The sequence below is a fragment of the Vidua chalybeata genome, chromosome 8 (genome assembly GCF_026979565.1).
Source record: "Vidua chalybeata isolate OUT-0048 chromosome 8, bVidCha1 merged haplotype, whole genome shotgun sequence".
Classification (NCBI taxonomy): Eukaryota; Metazoa; Chordata; class Aves; order Passeriformes; family Viduidae; genus Vidua; species Vidua chalybeata.
In genome coordinates, this window is record NC_071537.1 from 5,607,248 (window position 1) to 5,629,384 (window position 22,137).

Below are 22,137 nucleotides of genomic sequence, written 5' to 3' on the forward strand. Positions count from 1 at the left end.
CGCGGGAGGTCCCTGCGCGCCGGGCTCCGCGGGCTCCGCGGGCTCTGCGCTCCGCGGGCGCGGCGGGGCCGGGCAGGTGCGGGGCTGGCGCTGCTCCCCGGGGCGGGGCGGGACGGGGCGGGGCAGCGCGGCCGCCCTCGGGCTCGGCAGCGGGGCCGAGCGGCGCCCGGGATGTTCAACCGGGCCGTGAGCCGGCTCAGCAGGAAGCGGCCGCCTTCAGGTAACGGGGACGGGGCGGCGACCCCCGGGCGAGCCCGCGGCCGCTCCCGCCGAGGAGGCGCCGGGCCGGGCTGCGCTGCGCTCCGGGCCGGGCTGCGCTGCCCGCGGCCCCGCCGGGGGAAGCGCGGGGCTCACGGCGCTCCCCGGGCCCCGCCGGTGCTCGGGGCCGGGGCCGGGGCCGCTCGGTGGCCCCTCCGCCCCGCAGCGAGGCCGCGGGGGATGCGCGCTCTGGGCGCTTCCCGCTGAGCGCGGAAGAGGGAACTGGGCTCTGCTCGGGCTTGTGCCGCGGCAGCCGAGTTTCAGTCGGAACTGCTGCTGGTACCGGGGCCGAGGCGATAGCCCAGGACATCAGACCGTGGTTGTTGGAACTCCAAATTGACTTTGAGGAGTTTGCCTTGGAGGTTTCAAGCTGGAATGGAGATTTCCAAGCAGTAATAATGTAGGGCATCGCGGACCCCTCTATAGACAGGCGCTGTAACGCGGTTGTGTGTTTTGTAGCCCCGATGCTGCGAGTCTGTCGGTTCCACGGGGTGATATCTGATATCTGTCACTGCTGGGACATTTGGGGCAACAGTTGCAACCTCCAAATCCTAGAAAATAACACTGTGTTTTATGGTGTGCAGGAAGAAGTTGCAATCTTTCTAAGAAAAGCCAAATGAGATCTTCGTCTAGAGTTGTTTGGGTTTTCTGGGGGTTTTTTTTTTTTTTTTTTTTTTTTTTTTTTTGTTTTTTTTTTTTTTTTTTTTTTTTTTTTGTTTTGGTTTTTTTTTTGAGGGGGGGAGAGGCGGGGAGGGGGTATTTTAAAGGCTATATGTCTGGTGAACACTTCCAAAGATGCTACAAAAGAGGAACGTCCCTTTAGTTTCCTTCCTTATAGTTAAAAGTGGAATCCAGTAGCCATCTGTTGCTAGAGACAGTCAAAAGAGGATGTTGAAGCTCGTGCTCTGAACACCCCACGCATGCAAAGGACAGCTCTGCTGTAGGAAAAGGGTCTAAAATTCAGCTGCTACTAGGAAAAAATTGTTGTGCGAGGATTCATCCGCTGGTGCTTGGATACATGGAAAGTAAGGGACTTTTCCCTTTTCAGCTGCTTGCTTATGAAGTTTCCCACTGCTCCATACCTTGGATTTATTAATTCCAGACTGGTGATTGTTGCTGGGTAGGCATTCTGGTGACTATAGGACAAGACAAGTTATTCAGAGCGCTTTTAAAGTAATAATAAAGACTCACGGCTTGCAGATTTTTGATCCAGGTGGATGAGAGGACGACTGGTCAGAAGTTCTTCAGAAAGAAATGGAAGCAGCTTTTCCTGTTATACATCCATGCTTAAATACGGAGTGAGGAATGTGCTGTTTGCATGGTGCTTTTGTCATTGTGAGTGTTTGTGTGGCTGCTGTTTGTTGGGGAGCGTGCAGAAGGTGTGTGCGGGAAGGAGATGGGCAGAGCAGGCGGCTGGGAAGGGATGTGTTCAGCAGGATTCTGTCAAGGCTGTGAGTCTGTGCTGCTCGATATGGTGCCACAAAGGCCACGGTGTCAACAGCTGGAGAGTGGCAGCAGCCTGGGAAACGGCTGTAGTGTGCAGTGCTTTGGAAAGCAGAGTGATCAGCGTGGCTAACTCAATTAGCCGTGTCTGAATCACTCGGTTTGATGGGCTCCCGCAGGTTTTTTCTCTTCGTGCTTGTCAGAAACAAGGGCCAGGACTGTGAGTTCTGACCTGCAAAGTTGTATATATTGATGGTATTGATGCCTCCTGGGATTTCCTGTCCAAGTTCCTGTTTGGAGGGTGCAAATATTTGGCATTTTTGATAGCACTCTTCAGCTGATAATTACGGCGTTATTAGTGCTGCACTTACCGTTCTGCCGCGCACAAAGAGCCTTTATCTGCAGCCTGCTGCTGCAGTGCCATTGTGCGATGGGAGGGCAGCTTCTGCGAGGTTTCCCTCTAAAATAATGCTCCAGATAATGCAACTGCCTGTTTGCTGGCTTAGCATGGAGTGCCTCTGAAGAATGGTGCTGTTCAAAGAAGCACTCAATCATTTGCTGCGTTGGTAGGAGCAGCTGGCTGCTCCCCGCGCGTCGTGCGAGCCGCTGTGTCTCTGAAGCAGATTTCCAACTCAGTGGAAAGTTTGCTTCAGCAGAAACTCTTACAACTGTGCTCTGCTGTGCATGCCTTGCTGCCTTTCTCTGCCTCTTGCTTTCTAAGCCATGTAAAAGACGGCAGGCTCTGCTCTGAAATTTAATTAGCATGTTATAATGTAACAAATGTAATGTAAGAAATGCAGTTGGCTTATTTATCATCTGATGCGTATTCTGTGTGTTACTTTTACAGAAATATTGGTGGGAGAACTGCCATTTTGTAGTGCCCTTTGTGATGCACAAAATTATCTCCCAGTTTTTAGTAACAGCAAATGTCTGCCTTCCTCATTTAAATGATCCTACAAATGTATGTACATTTGGGTTCTAGTCAAACAATGGGATCAAGCTTGTTGTTTCCAAGGCTATGTTACTTTGTCAGCAGATGATTTTAACAGGAGAAAGTTGTCTTTTTAAAAATATCAGAGATAAATAGGTGTCAGGAGGATCATTCATGTAACTACACTGCTGTATTTCCTCCTCAAATTAATTGTTTCAAACTCATTAATTTGCACTGCAGTGAAAGTATCACTTTTAAGGTAATTTAGTAATAGAGATAGATTTGGGGATCAGCTTCTCTGGGGAAAACCTCTTTCCTGTCTTTAAAAAAATGGTGAAAATTACATATTAAATCTGCTACATGAAACCAGCATGTGGAGCGGGAGGTTATGATCCTGACTGAGAGGATGTCAGGTCACTTTTGTATTAGAATAAATGTTGGTGATGGCATATTTAATGGGATATAATAAAAATACCCAGCAGTTTTAATAGACTCATAAAATTTCAGGGGTGTTTCCTACTGTCATGTGCAGCCTATTTATGTTTGTGCTGAAGGGGAATGTTGATGTTTCATGGTGGTTGCAGAGGAACTCTGGACACTGGGATTAATGATGCTCAGTCTGGTGTCCCCAGCCTCGGGGTGGGCAGTGCTGGGAGCTGTGGGCTGGGCTGAGCTGGGATTGCACCTCTGGTGGCACCCAGAGCTGCCCAGCACCTGAGACATCCCTCAGCCTCTGCTCTGGGGACATAAATGAGGCAAGGAATAAATGGAATGAATGAGGCAAGGGGTAAATGGAAGGCTTGCAATGGACAGACAACCCTTGTCTCTGTACCATGGTATTTTTTGGGTTGTGGAGAGCTGGTTAAGTGAGGAAATAAACTGAGTGATAGTGTTCTGTGCAAGGCTCCACAGAATGGACACTAGGAAGATGCAGTGTAGGTCCTCCCTTCAAAACCAAATTGAGGTTAAGGCTGTAGGAGGAGAGTGCAGGAAAAAGGGGAATAAAGGGAGCAGGGTTTGGAGGCTGACAAGGAGGAGAGGGGGCAGAACACAAATGGAAGGGTAGAGTTGGGCTGTGCTGGGTAGGCTGGAAGTGAGAGGAAAATGGGGAAAATGATGATCAGGGAGGATAGAGAATGGCCAGCAGTAAAATGGGAGATCAGTTAAAGCAGCAGAAGATAAGCAGATTGATGGATCCTGGGTTTCTGGAAGGACTTATTCTGGTCTTTGCTCACCAGATTTTTTTTTTTTTTAGGTTTTCAAGGGCCTGGGTCTGCATCGGCTCATTGAAACACATGCTTTTCAAAGTAATCATTAGTGTCCACTTCAGATTTGGCTGGAAAATAAACACTGGAAAACAAATGTTGCCCCCTCCTGTTGTGTGCTAAACCATGCTGAGTGAGGGATGGCCTGGCTCTGCAGCCACCAGCAGCTGCACACCCAGAGCTGCCATCCTGCTCCAGGGTGAGCGTGGACACAGCTACACATCTGAGCTCCTCAGAGGGTTTTGTGCTCTGCTGCAATACACTTGGCCATTCCCACTCAAATCTCACAGATTTTACTGAGATTAAATACCCAAATACTTTGAGTCAGGTTTCTAAAACAATTTTTTTCAAGTGCTAATCAAGAACCACATCCTTTTGCACAAAGGGGAGCAAACTGAGGCGGTGTTAGCTCGCTGTGCTCTTGTCACATGTGAAGGCTGCAGCTGTGGTTTGGACACAATCCTTAGGTTCTGGCTCCTGACCTTTAAGCTAGCAGAGAGTTTCTAAAGCAAAATCCCCTCCCTATCAAGGCAGGAGAGATGTTCATTCATTTAGAGCAGTTGGTAAAACAAACAGACTCCACAGGTCCCTACCAACCGAAGCTCAGGAGCCTCTGCTGTCATGCCAATATTCTGTAGGGCTTTAACCTCAGCTTTATTTCCAGTCACCAGCTGGAAAGGGCATCTGCTAGTGTGTATTTATATATTAATATATATATATATATATATATATATGTATTTCTGCATTGAGAGTTTTTTGAGATACTTAGTGAGGATTAGTTTCATGGTGAAAGAAGGGTTTTTAAAAGCAGAGCTTAAGCAGAACCAGTAAGTTGGTAAGGGAGAAATGAAGGAGTTATAAATAGAAGTTCTACTGGTTGCAGTAAGAGTTTTGTGCATCTCTCCAGTGCACAGTGACCTGAAGTGCAGCTCTTATCCTTCTGACTTCCCCCCTTGTGTTCCCAGGGCATTTTGTGTGTTAGAGGGGAGGAGGCTGAGCACTTTATGTCTGTGTTAGAGTTTTTCAGATGAGCAATAGCATTCCTGGAGCTGTTCCAAGTAATAGGTTTTCTGAAGGGTCGCCAGCAAATGGGGTTTTTTGCCATCACCAGCCTTGAATGAAATGCACTTGTTCCTGGGATAGAGAAAATAGGAATTGTATTCCACCTGCCTTGTCTGTGAGAAGGCTGGCTGGCAGATCAGATGTGGGCACAGTCCAGTACACCTTATAAAAGGAGAATTTCAGGACTTGGAAACAAACAGTAAAATCACCCTCTTGCCCAAAACCAGGCTGACTCAGCTGGAGTGATGCTTTTCTGCTGGGTGTCTTTCCTCCCATTAGACTGGATTAATATCTTGGACTGGTTCCCCTACTAAAGAAACCATTATTTTTCTTTCTCTCTCTGCTTTTACATCCAGCTTCCAGTGATGATTCTCTTCTTAAAAATAAATTTCACGTGTGTGACTGGTCAGAAGTTCCTTTAGAGAGGCCAACATTGTTGACAGTGCCAGAGCAAAATATGGACTGTGCTCATTGTGTTCCCCAGGCAGGAGGTGCTTGAACCCCTATAAAACAGTGACAGTGCCTCCTTACACGCTCATTAATTATGTGTCTGTAAGGAATTTTTGCGTCCTTACAAGCAAAGCAGAATTCAAGTGTCTGTATGTGTGTGTCTGTGTTCATTTTCAGTTTTATGGCATTTCCTTTAAAGAGAGAAGCTGAAATCAGGAGTGCAGGGGGAAATGGGGGAGACATCCATGTGGCTGATGCTTGTCTTTTTCTAAAGAAGATGCTGTTTTGTTCATTTTATTCTTTTTCCAGAGATAAATGATGGTGAGGGCCACCCAAGCAGCAGCCAGCAAACCTTGAAAGGGACCTCGAAATGGGCCACGTCACTGGAGAACCTCCTCGAAGACCCGGAAGGAGTGAAACGGTTTAGGGTCAATATATTAAATATGGATATTTACATAAAGCAAAGTTCAGGTTTTAAAGCAGAATGAGCCTCAGCATGAAGGGTGCAGCTGTGCCAGCACTGTGAGCAGAGGCACACATCCCTCTAGATACCTCTGGTTATGACCCCTGGCAAAACATTGTCACAGCATAGTTAGTAGCTAATTATTTATCAAGAATTTAATTTAAACATGCATATCAGTATCTATTAAAAAATGTACTACTTCATCTATTCAAATTTCTGTTCTCTCTCACATTGATTTCAGTTTGCTCGTGTAATTTATGAAATGCTATCTTATGCTTTTTTAATATCCATACGGTTAAGTGTCACTACATCTTGACTGAGCCCTGAGGAGCTTCCCAGGTGGCTCCTTTTGCCCCCTGCCACTGCAGCCTGTGCTCAAAAGCCTTTTGGCTGCACCTTCCTAAGGGGATCTGTCCTCTCTTGCAAGGATTAACAAGTTGCTGTTGGATAAACTGCAGTCCCTGGGCCACTATAATGCCAGGCATTATTTGTCACTGAGGTCCTGGGCTCTCACTTCTCACACTCTGTCCTTAAGCAATGAGTTACCAGGAGCAATCTGATGACTCTGTGGCTCTTGCTCTGTGTTTAGCAGCTCTACTGAAAATATTCCCTTTCAGTTTACTACAAAGTGTGGGCTGGTGCAGCTCAAAATGGCTTGAAGTTTAATTAGGTGAGGGTGGTGAGTTGGTGTTTCAAGGCCTTCTTGCCATGATAGATGTAAGAATAGGAACTGCCTACTTCAAAGTGCTTTTGCCATACTGTACTGATAAAATGCACTGGGATAAAATGGTTTCCCACCAGACTGGTTTGAAAAGTGAGGTAAACAAGAATAACAAAATGCTGATTTTAAATTACTTAAAAAAAAAAAAAAAGTAATCTTGGTGCTGTTTAATTCCAGCATTACTTAGTCTCTATTTTCTAACACTTGAAAGAGAAAACTGATGATCTCAGAGCTATAAAAGTTTCAGTCATTATATTTCATAAATACATTTAATGTACATTTTTCCCCTTTAGAAGCATGCCTCACTTTTGGAGGAATGTGCTGTGGTTAAACAGCATAGAGAACTCAGCTACATCTTCTGCTTCAGTTTCTTTAAGTGAATTTATTGCCACTGATGATCACGTTTACAAACACTTTTATTTGCAGAGATTTTACTCATTAGAAAAGTCAGAAAGATACTACAAGAGAATCCCAAGTGATTTGTGACTCTCATTAAAATGGTTCATTTTACTCACCTGGGGATGAATTCATATCTCTTTGGATTTCCCTTTGAGCAGTGGCTGTAAAAGTGCTGGAGTTATTTAAGGGAGGCTGGAGAAGCTGTTCCTGTTAGTTACTGATATGGTCTGAGATTAGTTGTAGCCCATCCTCCTCCTGGAATGTGCTTGCAAAGAGCAGAATATCAGAGTGTTCCATATCCTGCAGATACACAAATGCACTGGTTCTGTGACACTGGGCTGGGTAAACTCATGGTAAAGTTAATTGCAGGCAGCTTCTAGCTAGGAAGAGGGGAAAACAACTGAGAAATTGGATCCTAACCTTTCTGTGTTTGTTTTTCTCTTTCCTAGGAATTTTTAAAGAAAGAATTTAGTGAAGAAAATGTTTTGTTCTGGTTAGCATGTGAAGAATTTAAGAAAACACAGGGAAAAAAGCAGGTATGTTTCCTAAATAAATTCTACTTGTCAACAAAGTTTACTTGGCAGAGCTGGAGCTAGAACATCTCTGTTGCATAATGTGCTTTGCGTGATTGAAAATAAATATATTTGAAGAAATTGCACTAAAATCATCCTGGTGGAATTGTTTGGAAACAAAGCTGGTTTTATTTCAAATCAAAACAAAGAGCTGAAATTGTCAAGTTTCCCATGTTTTGAAAATTGAACTTTTTGTAGTTTCGAGGGTGTAGCAAAAGTTTTATTAATTCGGTGATGTTGCATCCTCTTGTTTGCAAATATAAAGATATTTCATTCAGAACTTTTTTAGAGCAGAGCGGCTATTAGCTGGAAATTTACACCACTGTGCTATCTTAGTGGAACATAAAAATAACAAATGGCCCAAACAAAAATATTTTACAGCACCAAAATTAAACATTTTGCCTTATCAAATTACAAGTTACAAAACATAAGGGCTCTGTTTGAACTTCTTTGCTTAAATATTTATCCAAATTGATGTATACCTGCAGAGCTTTTTCATTTTGATGACAGCTCCACCTTTCTAGTAGGAAATATTCTATTGGAAAAATTTTCAACCAGGCACCTCCAATAAGTTTTTTTTTTCTCCATTGCTTGGATCTTGGCTTACATTTAGATCCACCAGGAACACAGGATCCACTTTCACATTTAGACTTTGAAGCCCATAGAATCAGGTCTAAAATATGTACCATGCTTTCTTTGCTTGTTTCTCAAAATGTTTTTGTGTCTGTTTTTTTTGTTTGTTTTATTGTTTTTTTTGAGAAATTTCAAATTTATCTGCTCTTTAAGAACTCATTCTGTGTGTATGAAATTAAGTAGTATCAAAACTCCAAGTGAGTATTCCTGTCCTTGAGAGTCAGACTCCTAAAGCTCTTTTTTTTTTTTTTGAAATCCCACTTTTATGCTTTTTACCTGAGTGCAGCCCTTGTTGCCAAAGGGCACATTTGGGACCATGAAGAGGTGAGAGTGGGAAATGCCCCTTAAACATCTTCCAAGTGAATCACAGAATTCACAGAATCACTGGGTTGGAAGAGACCTTCAAGATCATCGAGTCCAACCCATCCCCAACACCTCAACTCAACCCTGGCACCCAGTGCCACATCCAGGCTTTGTTAAACACACCCAGGGATGGTGACTGCACCACCTCCCCGGGCAGCCATTCCAGAACTTTATCACCCTTTCTGTGAAAAACATTTTCCTGATATCCCACCTATATTTCCCTTGGCACAGCTTGAGGCTGTGTGCTCTGGTTCTGTCAGTTCCTGGAGAAAGAGCCCAAGCCCAGCTGAGCACAGCCACCTTTCAGGAGCTGTGGAGAGTGCTGAGGTCAGCCCTGAGTCTCCTTTTCTCCAGGCTGAGCACCCCCAGCTCCCTCAGTGGTTCCTCACAGGGTTTGTGTTCCCAGCCCCTCTCCAGCCTCGCTGCCTCCTCTGGACGTGCTCAAGCATCCCAAAGTCCTTCCCAAACTGAGGGGCCAGAGCTGGGCACAGCACTCCAGGTGTGCCCTCACCTGTGCCAGGTACAGGGGCAGAATGAGCTCCCTGCTCCTGCTGGCCACACCAGTCCTGATCCAGGCCAGGAGCCATTGGCTTTTGGCCACCAGGGCACTCTGCTGGCTCATGTTCAGCCAGCTGTCAGTGCCCCCTGGTCCCTTTCTGCCTGGGCACTGCCCAGCCACACCATCCCCAGCCCATAGCATTGCAGGGCTTCTTGTGGCCGAAATGCAGCACTGGGCATTTGGATTTATTAAACTTCATCCTGTTAGACCCTGCCCATCCCTCCAGCCATTCCAGGTCTCCCTGCAGAGCCCTCCTACCCTGCAACAGATGGACACACACTCCCAGCTCAGTGTCATCTGCAAATTTGCTAATGAAATTTCTTTATTTTATTTATGAAAATTAGTAATGAAAGACTCAATCCCCTCATCCATGCCATCAATAAAAATATGGAACAGAGCTGGCCCCAGCACAGAGCCCTGGGGGACACCCCTGGTGACTGTCCCCAGCTGGATGCAGCACTGCTCACCACCACTTCTCTGGGCCAGCCATGCAGCCAGTTCTGAGCCCAGCACTGAGGGCTCCTGGCCAAGCCGTGAGCTGCAGCTTTTCCAGGAGTGTGCTGTGGGATTATATGTGCTTGGAGGAATATCAGAAATGCCCAGGAACAGGAATCAGACAGGAGAGCTGGGCTAGGAGAGGAGTTAAGAAGTGCAGGTGTAAGAGGGCTGTGTCCAGACTGCAGATTCCTCTCTTAAGGTCAGTCAAATATTGTCAGCTTAAACAGTTTCCCAGCAGATTTTCAACAACAAAAAATTTCCCTGCCTTTCCAAACAATGTATTTTGGGTAGGGGAGTCTACTTTCTGTAAATATCCTGTGTTTTGCACTGAAAAAAAATTCCCCTCAAAACAATTTTGCTGGGTTTAGCTGTGAGTATTTTTGGGTATTGATAAATCCATAAAAATACAACAATATTATTTTTTGCAAGAAGAGGGAAATGTTCAATATGTCTGTGAACTTTGTAACATTTAGTAATTCCAGTTTTGTGTATTCAGCTGCTTCCCTCCCTCATTAAGGTCCAGGAATACAGAAAGTCTTGAGGAAAGAACAACCAGTCAGTCGACTTTTCTGTAAAGTCCCACGCTTTCAGTGGGATAATAATCATATTTTCCCTTGCTAAATAATTTCCATATTTCTAGCTGATTTAGGATTGCTAATTTAGGATGCCAGTAGAGAAAATGCTAAAGTGATGTACAGGAAGAGGAGCTTGAATTCTTCAATGAATTGCCAAATGAATGGACAGAGACTTAACTAGGTTCTATTTGGGTTAATTATCCAGCACCAGTCGTTCCACAGTGTGGTCAGCCTGGAGTCTGGGGTTGCCCAAATTATTATAAGTGGCTGAATAAATGTGCTTTAGAATGACAAAGACTTACAGTAAATTTTTGTAGCTATTGCTTATCGGTGGCTTTGTTTAGATAATTTACAAAGCTAGGAAAAGCACTAAAAATAGAAATCTTTCCAGTGTTTATGGTAGCACAAAGCGTGGATTTTTCTTCTGAAAGTGACTCTTGCAGAAGTCCCTTTGCATTTCTCTATTGTGCACACAGTACTCTAAAAACAGACTTTTACTTGCTTTGTAATTCACTTCTCCTTAAAACTGGTTTCCCACACAGATTAGCTCACAGACGCTGAGGCTCTTGGTCAGATGGAGCTGATATCAGTTTAACCCTGGCTGGAGGGAGTCCAGAGGAGGCCACGGAGATGCTCCAGGGACTGAAGTAGCTCTGCTCTGGAGCCAGGCTGGGAGAGCTGGGGGTGCTCAGCCTGGGGAAGGGAAGGCTCCAGGGAGACTTTCCAGTGCCTAAAGGGGCTTGGAGAGAGCTGGAGAGGGACTTTTGACAAAGGAATGGAGTGACAGGACAGGGAAATGGCTTCAAACTGACATAGGGCAAGTTTAGATTAGGTATAAGGAAGAAATTCTTTAATGTGAGGATGGTGAAACACTGGAACTGGTTTCCCAGAGCCCCATCCTTGGAAACATTCAGTGCCAGGCTGGCTGGGGCTCTGAACAATCTGATCCAGTTGGAGATGTCCCCTGTCCCTGCAGGGGGTTGGAAGTAGCTGAGTAAGTAATTTCAAAAAGTAGTTTCAAACTTACTTTATTTCAAAATTACTTTAAAGTAATTTCAAACCCAAACCATTCCATGATTCTATGAATGGGATTTCCCCCCCACTATTTTTAAAGGATGAGATAAACTTTTCATTACTGGACATGAGAGCTCTGGCCTGGGGTTCTACTTGATCAGTTTAAACTTGCCCGAAGGTCACCACATGAGCAGTGGGTTAAGCATCCCTTGTGCCAGGGATATTTCTTGTTATCCTTTCTCTGCCAGCCTGGGGCAGTGTTTGGTTTTGTACAGGCTGCTGTACAAAGTGGATGGTTCAGGGAGCAGGGGAGATTTTTGGCAGCTGCAGAGCGAGGCAGCAGGCAGAGTGCATTGCTGCTCTAGGCAGGTTTTAGAGTTCAGCCCATCTTCTTCTAACAGGGAGGTACAAAGTTCCCCCTCAGCTCAAGACACATCTCTGTAGCTCAAAAAAAAAAAAATTACTTTAAGATTGAAGTTAAAATAAAGATTTAATGTTTAGTGAAGATTGAGAAAGCAATGGGGTCAAGTCCACTCGTAGCAATGAGTTCTGCTGCCACCCATGTGGCCCTTGTGTTAGGGCACATCTTTAATTACTGAAATGGGAGTGGTGGGGATAAGGGAATAAAATTTAACTTTAAATATTTTTTTGGAGTTAGTCATATGTTGTTGCATTTGTGACTGTTAATTAAATAAACAACATGTCAGTCGTGCTGCTTCCCAGGGTTTAAATGTTTCTCCTCTTGCAGCTGAGCTTCAAAAATAAATTACAGATTGTAATAAATGCTTCCAACAACAGAGAATATTTTCAGCTATTGCTAAAACCCACCAAAATATCCATGTTGAAGTTTTGTAGTGAATGATTCCAGAACAAAGTCCTGTACATGAGGAGTTTCCTCTGGTGCTTCCCATGTGGAATGTAGCAAGGGCTGGGTAATGCTGCACAGCTGCTGAGTGCAGGGAGCCTGGTCTGGTGAGCATCTGGGGCTCCCATCCACCTCGTTTGGGAGCCACACATGCCTGGGAGCTGAGCTTGACCTCAGGAAAGGAAGTGGGGGGGAATATTGGATCCACTGGAATAGCAAGCAGATAGGAATAGGCAGAACTCCATACTCCAAATGGGAATCTGGCACGGACACTGGGGAGAGCACACAGATGGAACTGGGGACTGCCAGAAATCCTTTAATAACCACCTGTGAACAAGATCCCAGTTTAAGAGCTGTTTCAGTTCCAGAGTTGAGTTCCCTGTGCTGAGGCTTTAGTTTCAGGCTGGTGCAGAGCAGAGAATGCCACCGAGTGAACAGGGACAATCTCTGCCTCCTCCACCTGAACCTGGCTCTGCCTGAGTGACATTTGGGGGGTGTATGAGCACACTGGCAGCTTTAACTGTTCTTTCTTTTTAAAGCAAATTATAAGCTGTAGTTAATCAGCTGCTGTACTGCTGAAGCACAGACGTAGCAGAACAGTTCTATTTGCAGCAGAACCTGTAATGTTCAGCTGTGCATTTCCATATTTCCCCACTGCTATAAAGCCAGGTCCTCTGTGTCTCTGCAATGGCCTCCTATCCCTACCACAGCTCTTTCACTTCCTTTCTTTGTTATTCTTCCTCACAAAATCCAAAGAGCCTCCCTGTTTCACCAGCCTCCCACACAGTCCTGTTGTTCCTCTCCATGCTCTTTAAACTTCCTCAGGGTTACTTCTAGTTTTGTGTTCCCTCTCAAGCCTCCCTCTGCTCTTTCTCTGTAGTGCCCAGCTTGCTCCTGTGTCCTTGGGCAAGCAGCACCTTGTGCTGGGGCTGGTGAGGAGCTACATCTGCCTTGATTAGCCAGCAGCAAAGAACATCCTGGCAGTTCAAGTAGAGCAGAGAACTTCTGAGCACATACTGCAGCTTTTCCCTTGGTGCGTGTGCTGCTTTTCCTCTCCCTTTCTTTTCTCCTGCTGATTTTCCATTGGCTCAGCAGGAAGGCAATTTCTTTTTCTCAGTCCTTTGCCCCTCTCTCAAGTATGGTTGAAATTGGACAGCAAGCTCAACAGTCATTTGGGTGGGACTGGCAATGCAATTGCTCATGCAATAACAGCTGAAGGCCCCTTTACTGTGCCCTCATTAGGACATTAACTTTGCCACTTGTAGCAGTCACACCTTTGATCCCTTGGATTAATTGGTTATTTGGAACAGAAGTGGCTGACCCAGTCCTCCCTGAGCTGTGAAACAGGTTGGAAATTGTTAAAAACAGTTCATTGTGACCTAATGCACTTGACACGTAATGTTCTACCCACCAGATGAATAATGAGTCTTAAAAAGGAATACTAGAGCATGGGTGTCCCCTTCAGCAGTGAGACAGCCCCAACTCTTTAGGCCTCCTGAATGCTCAAGCACATGCAGCTTTTCTTCTGATTACCTCCGAGTGTAAATGTACCTCAGCTGTAAAATGTGGAAGCAATTCTGAGACTCCTTCATGGGCAGGATTTAAATGTTTCCTTCTTCAAGCCCCGTTCCCACCAAAGGCACAGCCCTTTAGCTGCTGTGGAGCTGTGGCTGCTCATTAGAGGTACCCTGGGGACACTGGTGAGTGCCCAGGGCTCGGGATGGCCCAGAGCAGCTGCTGCTGGTTGCTCTCAGCATGCAGAATTCACATTGCAGCAGGGGGCTTGGCTCTTGCCTGGCTCGGTTCTCTTCTCCCTCTCTGGCTTTCTCTTATCCAACCATCTGTTAAGGGGCCTTTCATTGAACTTCAGGGGATTGTGGCCACTCGCTGCTTTGAAGCTTGAAGATGCTGGTGGAGTCAAGATGTTATTGCTGTTACTGGTTTGACAAGGGAAGAGCTCTGAAACAGGGCAAATACCTACAAACAAACAGCTTTATGCAGGTCAGGCCCTTCTTTATCACCACTCAGAGGCTATTGAGAGTCTTATCTTTGCCAATGAGCCAAGCTGTTGGAGTTCTCTTCACTTAATTTTCCCTTGTAGCAAGTTCCCAGTTTTTCTTCCTCTGGGTTTCTTGCCCACACTGAGGATCTGTTGGGAAAGACATTTGTCTTAAAAGCAAAGACAAGGTGTAGTTGATGATGCTGAGCAGTTTTACACTGGCTGCTGAGATTGAAACATGCCAACCTGCCCTCTGAGCTGAATTCTGGCAGCTTGCACTGATACCAGTGTGGCTTTTGGCCTTTGGGGGTGTTCCTCTTCCAGTACAAATGAACATACACCAGTGAGATAAACCTGATGCAGAGAACATTCCCACAGCAAATAATTCTTTAAATAAATATCCTTTTGCAGATGCAGGAAAAAGCTAAAGAGATTTACATGACTTTCCTGTCCAGTAAAGCTTCCTCCCAAGTCAATGTTGAAGGGCAGTCCCGTCTGAGTGAGACCATCCTGGAGACACCTCACCCCCTCATGTTTCAGAAGCTCCAGGACCAGGTAAAGTTGTTTATTTCAATAACACAGTTTCGTTCATTTTTGTCTTTAGTGAAGATTTTTGGTTTTGGTGAACTCTGCTTTCTAGCTGTGATTGAACAGGTAAGCACAGAGCTGGGTTGCTTCCATGTTGGGGATATTAATGCAGCTGCTCTGAGATATTCCAGGTTCTTGGCCCATCTCACTACCACCAATTAATTGAGACTCAATACAATCATTCTAATTCCAACTCAGGACTTTCCTGGAAAACTGGATGGAGTTTTCTGTTGGGTTCCTGCGTGGGTAGCTTGAGAATCGCCCTGACTAACTCAGTGCCTTTGTTTTCCTGTGTATTCACTTGTTCTGAGTCATTGCTGATGTTTGTTTCTGTAGTTGCCCCTGGTTTCCTTGAGGGCTCAAATTTCTTCATTTTACTTTGCTTTGGTGTTTATCTTGACATGAATATAGCACAATTTTCTGAAAACCCTCCTCTTCTGCAACATGCAGGACTTAGAGGAGTTGGTTTCTGCTTTGCCTTTCCCTAAAGAACCTGGGAGGTCTGGTAGAAATTAGAAATCTTGCAGGCATGTCTTTAGGTGGTAAATTTTCTTGATATTCAGCTGATTTCAAAGCATAAGTTATGAAGTGAGTCATTCTTATCTGCAGCTTTCCAGCACTTGCAGTACTATTTTTAATTCCTGTACCATCCTCAGGACTACCTGTATTTTCCATTTGGCTCTTTCCTTTTGTGGAGAAACAGCACAGTGATTTAAACAGTGTTTTCAGCCCATTTCAATCAGGTATTGAATACATTGGCTGGGCACTGGCTGGGTCACTTGGAGGGGTCTGAGGAGCAAAGGCTCTGCTGTTTTTCAGGCAGACTCCAAGACATTAGAAGTGGAAATACCTGAATTCCAATTTCCATGTGAAGAAACAGAGTTTTTGATGGAAAAAGTTCTGACATTCCCTGGTAAAGGGAAGGACCTGTTCTGGTAGATCTAAGCACTGCAGTTCAGGGTGAGTGACTATAAGAGTGAAGCTGGAGAGAATACTGGAGTTAAAATATTTGCTGTTTTGTAAATGACATGCACATGGAGAGCCAAGGATCAGTAATACCTGAACTTGAAACATACTGCACTAGTGGTAGAGGAATCCCACTAGTGTGGGAAGAAAATCTGTGAGCTTTTAAAAACAAATGCAGAGCATTTATGGGTCATTGCAAGTTTCCAGTGCTTGAAGCTACTGTTTATTGCTGTTAGATAGTGGCTCAGAAGAGTTATGGTCTTCTCCAGTTTTCAATCCTTATAAAGTTATGAAGAGTGGTGTAATTTGCTCTCTGAGGAGCAGCGTTAAGCACTGCTGGCACTGTGGGTCTGAAGGAGAAAAAGGCAGAGCTGGAAGGCCACAGTCTGGTGTACAGCAGTGCTGCTAACAAGAGCTTCAGCTCTCCAGAGAGCTCCTGATTTAACTGGGGACACTGGCGGGGTGTGCCTGCTAAATGGGGTGGCCCCAACTGCCCCCAGGCCATTTGTTTGTGCTGAATGAAGTGGTGTGAGAGTGGTTCCCAGAAATCCACGTGCTCCAGAATACTTGTGGGGTAAATGTTCCTGCTCCACACAGGCAGTGAGAGGAGGGAGGGATGGAGGGGGAAAAGAGGGTTCTGCTTTGGCACGTGGTTATGAACTCTGCTCTGTGTATTTGGCTGCCCAGACTGCAGAAGATCTTGATCTTCAATGCTCTTTCTCTCTGGGAGATGCTTTAAGTGATACCAGAAACAAGAGGGGTCTAAGTTCTTAACACAGGCATGATGTTTTAGCAGGAAATGTCTTCCTTACAGGTTTTTTTTTTTTTCCCTTGCGCTGGTTTGGGTTTGGGGTTCAGCCACTCTCACATCAAGCTTGAGAGCAAGGGGAATTTATTTCTGCCCTGTGCAATCAAAGGATAAATTTAATTATATTGTAGTTATCCAGTGCCAGGAGGTATAATTTGACTTTGCTTAACTCAGGAAGAGTTCAGACCCTGAAGATCAGGCTCTACACAAAGTGGGTGTTTTGGGATTTTTTTTTTTTTTTATATTCCAATATGTATCTTGAAGAATAATATTTCCACAATTTTAGACAATAACTTAAATATTTAAATATGTAAACAAACACTACTAAAACCCACCATGTAATTTACTTGTAAGGGAGCTATTTCAGCAAATGCACAGACAAGAACAGTCAAATTTTAGGTGTTTGCCTGTGTCTGCCCAAGTTCCTCAAGGATGTGAAATAAAAAAGCAATTTGAGATTGTTTTTTTGTCTTGGCAAAGAATTGTGTTAGCTGATTGTACTATCAGTTAGAAGTGAGGCCTGTAAAGGTAAAGATGAGTTATCCACACATGGAGTAGCCACATCTGCAGGCAAGAATCCAGGAATTTGTCTTGGAAATTCAATTATTCTGAGTATCAAAAAAAAAAAAAAAAGTGTCCTGAAAGATGACTCAGAGAGGCTCCACCAGTGAAATAACAGGCTGAGGGTGAGCCTGGCTTTGGTTTTGCCTCAATTATAGTTTTGAAGTTAACTTTTTTTCCCTTCCCCTGTTTCAACACCAAGCAAAATATAGTCCTGACCTTGACACCTGAGCAGATTCCAGGCTCCTCTCCCAACCCTTTTGTTTTCAGAAAACTCCAAAAGAGTTGTAGGGTTTTTTTTTTTGTCTGCAGTGGGTATAAATAGAAGAGCAGAAGTTATGCTGAGGGATGAGCCTGAACTCAAGCCCTGGGAGAGAAGAGCTGTACTTGGGGCTGATTTCGTGTTTCCATGCTGGCTGTGAGAAGCTCTTGGCCTACTGAAAAGTGTAATTACACAAATTTAATCCACCAGCAATTTAAACCCACATTTTAACTGGCAAAATACAACCTGTACCAGGTCAGCTCTTTGTGGCAGGTCCCTGCAACATTTCTTATGTGGCCTGAGACCAGTCTTGGCATTTTGTCTAACAAGGATGGGAAGATTGGCATAGGTTTAAGGAATATTGGCTAAACCAGTTTCAGTATTTGTGTAAATTATTCAGAGGCTTTCCTTAGTTATCTAGGGCTCTGCAAGAGTTACTCTGCAGCATTCAGGAGTCACTGCAGTCAGCAAGGTGCATAAAAGGTACCTCTCTTTCTTCAGAGCTCTGCTTGGTCCCTCTGAATGCCTTCCAGATACCCTGCCAGGAGGAAGGATCTGATCATCTCCTCCCTGACCCAGGCATGGCACCTCTCACCTTCAGTATTAGGTGTGCAAAGCTGGCTATTGTGAAAAGTATGATTTGATTTTTAAACTAATGTGGGTGTTACTGCCAGGCAGTGACCGTGGAACCCACGACATTGCTGGCTGCATGCTGCCCCTTGGAGAGTTGGAAGTGTATTTTTAAAAATGTCCTGCTCTGTAGTAATGCTCTAGTACAGACAGAATGAAAGTGCATTGGAATTAAAGCATCCTTCTCATTTAAAATCTCATTTCACTGGGCTCATTTGCTTTGTGTTCTTTTCCCCCTCCTCCCAGATATTCAACCTCATGAAATATGACAGCTACAGCCGCTTCCTGAAGTCAGACATCTTCCTAAACCACAAGAAGAGCGAGGAGCAAGAGGAGAACTCACCAGAGGCTCAGACTGCAGCTAAAAGAGCATCAAGAATTTACAACACATGAGACACAATGGATCCCTTCAGGAGAGGCCATACAATAAGGAAATTACACTCAGGAACAGTCTAGGTTTATAGCAGTTGCATTTAGGGCTTGGAAAGCTCAGAACCTTTTTAGGAGATACTTACCTTCTTAATTGCTTGAATGACTAATTGTTTTTGCATGACAGCTATTAACCAAGCACCCGTGGAAGGACTGTTTCCCAGCTGAAAGGCTGAGGTATTCCTCCATAGCATGAATTTCCTTTCATACTTCGCAAGTTAAAATGCTTTCAATTCTTTTATTTTCTTTTGTGAGGCACCTTGGTGATGAGAAATGGGTGATAGCGTGGTTGGGTTTTTATTTTTGCCTCGTAATTTTTATTTGGGACTAGCTTTTACATCCTGAACTGCTGGGAGAAGCAGCTGAGGAGAATATTTCACATTAGTTTGTGGGTGAGTCATTCATAGCAAATTTAATCATAAAGGGACAGCGTCTTTCAGGGTTAAGCTCAGTAGAATCCAATCCCTTCCTGTGTGATTTTGTTCTTTCAGAGTGATGTCTGTTTTGCTTTGCCTTTATTGCTGAATCAAAACACTTCCCCAGTCACGATTTTCATTTTTGTAATTTTTGTATCTCCTAAATTCCCCCCCTTTTTTTTTTTGCAGTAGACAATCACCTTCTTCAGAGAATGGGATAACCTCTATTCCCTTGGGAACAAAGGCTCTAAAAGAGGCAGAATCTCTGAAGAACTCCTAACTGCCATTAGGAAATGTGACAGTAAATAAGTAAATATCCCTCTCAGGGCACACTGATCTCAGCAAAGCTTGGATTTGTCCCTCATACCAGTGTGACACCAGATGCTGCTATCAGGAAGCATCTGGTCTCTCCCAGGTCTCCTGAACAATCCTGCTCTGTGCAGCAACAGTGCTTTGGCAAAGGACCAGCAAATCAAATCTGGTTTTGTTTTACTCAATTTTTTTTTTTCCTGCTAAAATCATCCTGCCGAGTTTTGTTTGCCCCACTCAAATATTTCAGGGTTTCCTAATTGTGATTTTGGAGAGCTGCAGTGGAATGGGGAGCTGGGTTTGGGGTTCAGCCACTCTCACATCAAGCTTGAGAGCAAGGGGAATTTATTTCTGCCCTGTGCAATCAAAGGATGGTAGAGAAAGACATTCCCAATGAGCATTCCATGTTGTCCTGGGAATGTGTCAGCACTGCAAAGCACATTTTGGCATGGAGTTTTTCATGTGTTCATATATTTTTTGATTAATTCACTGCAGCGTTACTAAATCACAGTTTAAGCTGGGAAAGTGTATTAGCTGCTTGCTCTATTTACAAGCTTTGCAGCTGTAGTCTGGCTGTTTCCCACTCTCTCATTATTTACTCTTCCATTTTTTTTGCAGTGCTTGTCTTGAACTTTTGTTTATGTGCTGGCTAATCTAAATGCACAGTTAGCTTTTGAACATTTTGTACTTTTTTTTTTTTATCAGAAAGGCCAGATATATTTCATACATTGCTGTCACAATCAATGTTTAAAAATCTAAGTCTAGTTTGTCATTTTTGAGAATGCAAACTCTCTTGGTAGACTTGATTATTTCTTTTAACTCTAAGCCACTCTTGCAGGTATTGTGTAAAGAAAATTGTTTCCAGGGGCTTTTCCCTAGTTAAAAGTGGGGATGAAAGTTCTGATTCTTCCTCTAGAGCTTCATGCCCTGTTCATTTTTAGGAACTCAAAGAAAGAAGAGGTCAGTGCCTCCATAATATGCATGTTGTAAGGTGTAATTCTTGTGCACTGAGTTAATGTTCTTTTTATGCTCCCGAAAGATTCAATGGTGAAGTCATATTACTTCAGGCACTTCCAGTGGTATTTGACCTCATGCTTAAGCTGTATTTCAATGTTTTACTGAATAAGAATGAACTGAACATGTGCATGATTTTTTTTTTTTTTTAATTTTTTTTTTCCTCTGCTGGGGCCTAGGAAATGGGACCATCCAGTTCTGGACTTGCCAACTATTTGTAATCTCAGGATTACCCCTTTTGAAAATCCACTGTTATAACAAACTCTTAATGCCTACCACAGCAGAGGACAGAACTTCTGATAGCATTGAAGCCCTTGGGAGTGGGCAGCTTAACCAGTTTAGAACTGGGGATTTGTATTTTCCCAGTGTTTGCTGCATTAGTCTCAGTGATAATAAAAAATTCAGCATGGGGACATTCATGGGAAAGATGCAGAACGAGCTCTTACCACATTCATCACATGGATGCACAGTAGATTCTTTTTTAATCATATTGATTTTAAAAATGCATGAGCAAGCGAGAAGAGTCTTTGACTATCATGTTTTAAAATGGTAAAAATAGAAAATAAAACCAGGAGCCTTATGAACAAAGGTGGGGTGTTAAAGAGAGAAACTAAGTTTGTAGCTGCTGATGAACAACACTTTCCTTGGCAATATGTTCCCTTTCAGGTACTGTCTTTGCTTGCTCAGAGCAAATGCCCCACATGAGTAGACACAAAGGTGCTTTACACTACCCCAAGATGAAAGTTACTGAAATGGAAATGGATGTTTTAGCAGCATCTCTAATCCTGTGATGTTTATTTCAATACCTATTATGTTTCTAACCTGATGTACCTTAACCCACAGAATTCTTAATCTTTGAGTTGCTCTTATACCTCAGAGGTAAAAAAGTTGATTGCACCACTCTCTTTGTGGTGTCTGGGTTTGTTTGATTTCTCTACAACACCAACAAGTAGACTTGCAACGTGCAGAAAGCAAAGATATTTTTCCTATTCATTAGATTATCTGTATTTTTCAGTAGAAGGGCAATGAAGATGTTTGTAATTGCAATTTGTGTACATGTGGGGAAAGTTGGTATTATGACAAACTTGCTCCTGGAAATAGGTGACACTTGCTCCATGTGGCACAGAACAAATCACACAGACAGCAAAAGAACTGTTCCCCTAGGAGTAAACCCTTCATTCCAGGAACAACTGTAAACATTGCATCCAACCTCAGGCTGTAAGTGGGTGCTCAGAGTTGCTTTATGTAGAGATTAAAGATAGGATCTACTTCCTTTCATAGAACTTACACTGAAGGTATGAGCACACAAAACAAGCAAGAGAAGTTTCGTGCCTGATTGCATGCCTTAAACTCTACCCTATTTTGTGTTTCTCAGCTAAAAATTAAAAATATTCTACAAATACACCAAATCTGTGTGCTGACAACTCTTCTATGTTCTGAACAGAGTTTGGGTCGAGATGGCTTCATGTCCCATAATTATCCCATTTTCAGCTCTCACAGTTTACACTCTGCCCTTTTTTTCTTGGAAGAAGGAATGGCACAGTGGGGCTCACTTCTGACTGGGCTCTGAACAAATTGCAGTAAGTCACTTGAACAGGGGAAGATGCTTCTTGTACCTGCTCCATCTCCCATTTCTTTTGTTCCTGCTGCATTTCTTTCAGTGCACTTGCCAGCCCACTGGTGTGGAGAAGGAGGGTTTTAAAAATCAGAGTGGGGGAGAGAAAAATATTTAATACTCCTGTCTGGATAACAGGTTGGGTGTGCTTGGTTTTTTACTGACAATTCAGACATTTTAAGTGGGTAGCATCTGCTTCTGGGCTGAAAACTCATTAGGCTGGTGATGCAGAGAGGTCCTATATAATTCTGTGACTGGTCCAAAGCTGAAAAGTCATATATACACTCCCTTTTATAAACTGTTTATAACTCTTTTCATCCTAAAACCGGGCAGCAAGTCTTACAAAGTCCTACTCTTTTTTTTTTTTTTTTTTTTTTTTTTTTGCCAAATGTCTGCCCCTGACAAACCAGAAGCCCTGTTTGCATGACAGTGATCATTTCCCCGTGCCAGAGGCAGTTCCTCTTGTTGT

The 22,137-nt window shown here is 43.9% G+C and overlaps 1 protein-coding gene across 1 annotated transcript; it reads left to right on the top strand.

Annotated features, from left to right (window-relative positions):
• Nucleotides 1–147: 147 nt before the first annotated feature.
• On the top strand, nt 148–21,456 carry RGS10 (regulator of G protein signaling 10). The gene is made up of 5 exons (XM_053949722.1): nt 148–220; nt 5,719–5,837; nt 7,442–7,528; nt 14,482–14,625; nt 18,132–21,456. The coding sequence occupies exons 1-5, from the start codon at nt 172–174 to the stop codon at nt 18,276–18,278; spliced, it is 546 nt and encodes a 181-aa protein (XP_053805697.1). The 5' UTR covers nt 148–171; the 3' UTR covers nt 18,279–21,456.
• Nucleotides 21,457–22,137: the final 681 nt, after the last annotated feature.

Excerpts from the sequence above, each read along its gene's own strand:
- RGS10 (XM_053949722.1), top strand. The coding sequence starts at position 172 with ATGTTCAACCGGGCCGTGAGCCGGCTCAGCAGGAAGCGGCCGCCTTCA. Across the intron at positions 5,838-7,441 it reads AAGGAGTGAAACGGTTTAGG|GAATTTTTAAAGAAAGAATT; the intron begins GTCAATATATTA and ends TCTCTTTCCTAG. Across the intron at positions 7,529-14,481 it reads AAACACAGGGAAAAAAGCAG|ATGCAGGAAAAAGCTAAAGA; the intron begins GTATGTTTCCTA and ends ATCCTTTTGCAG.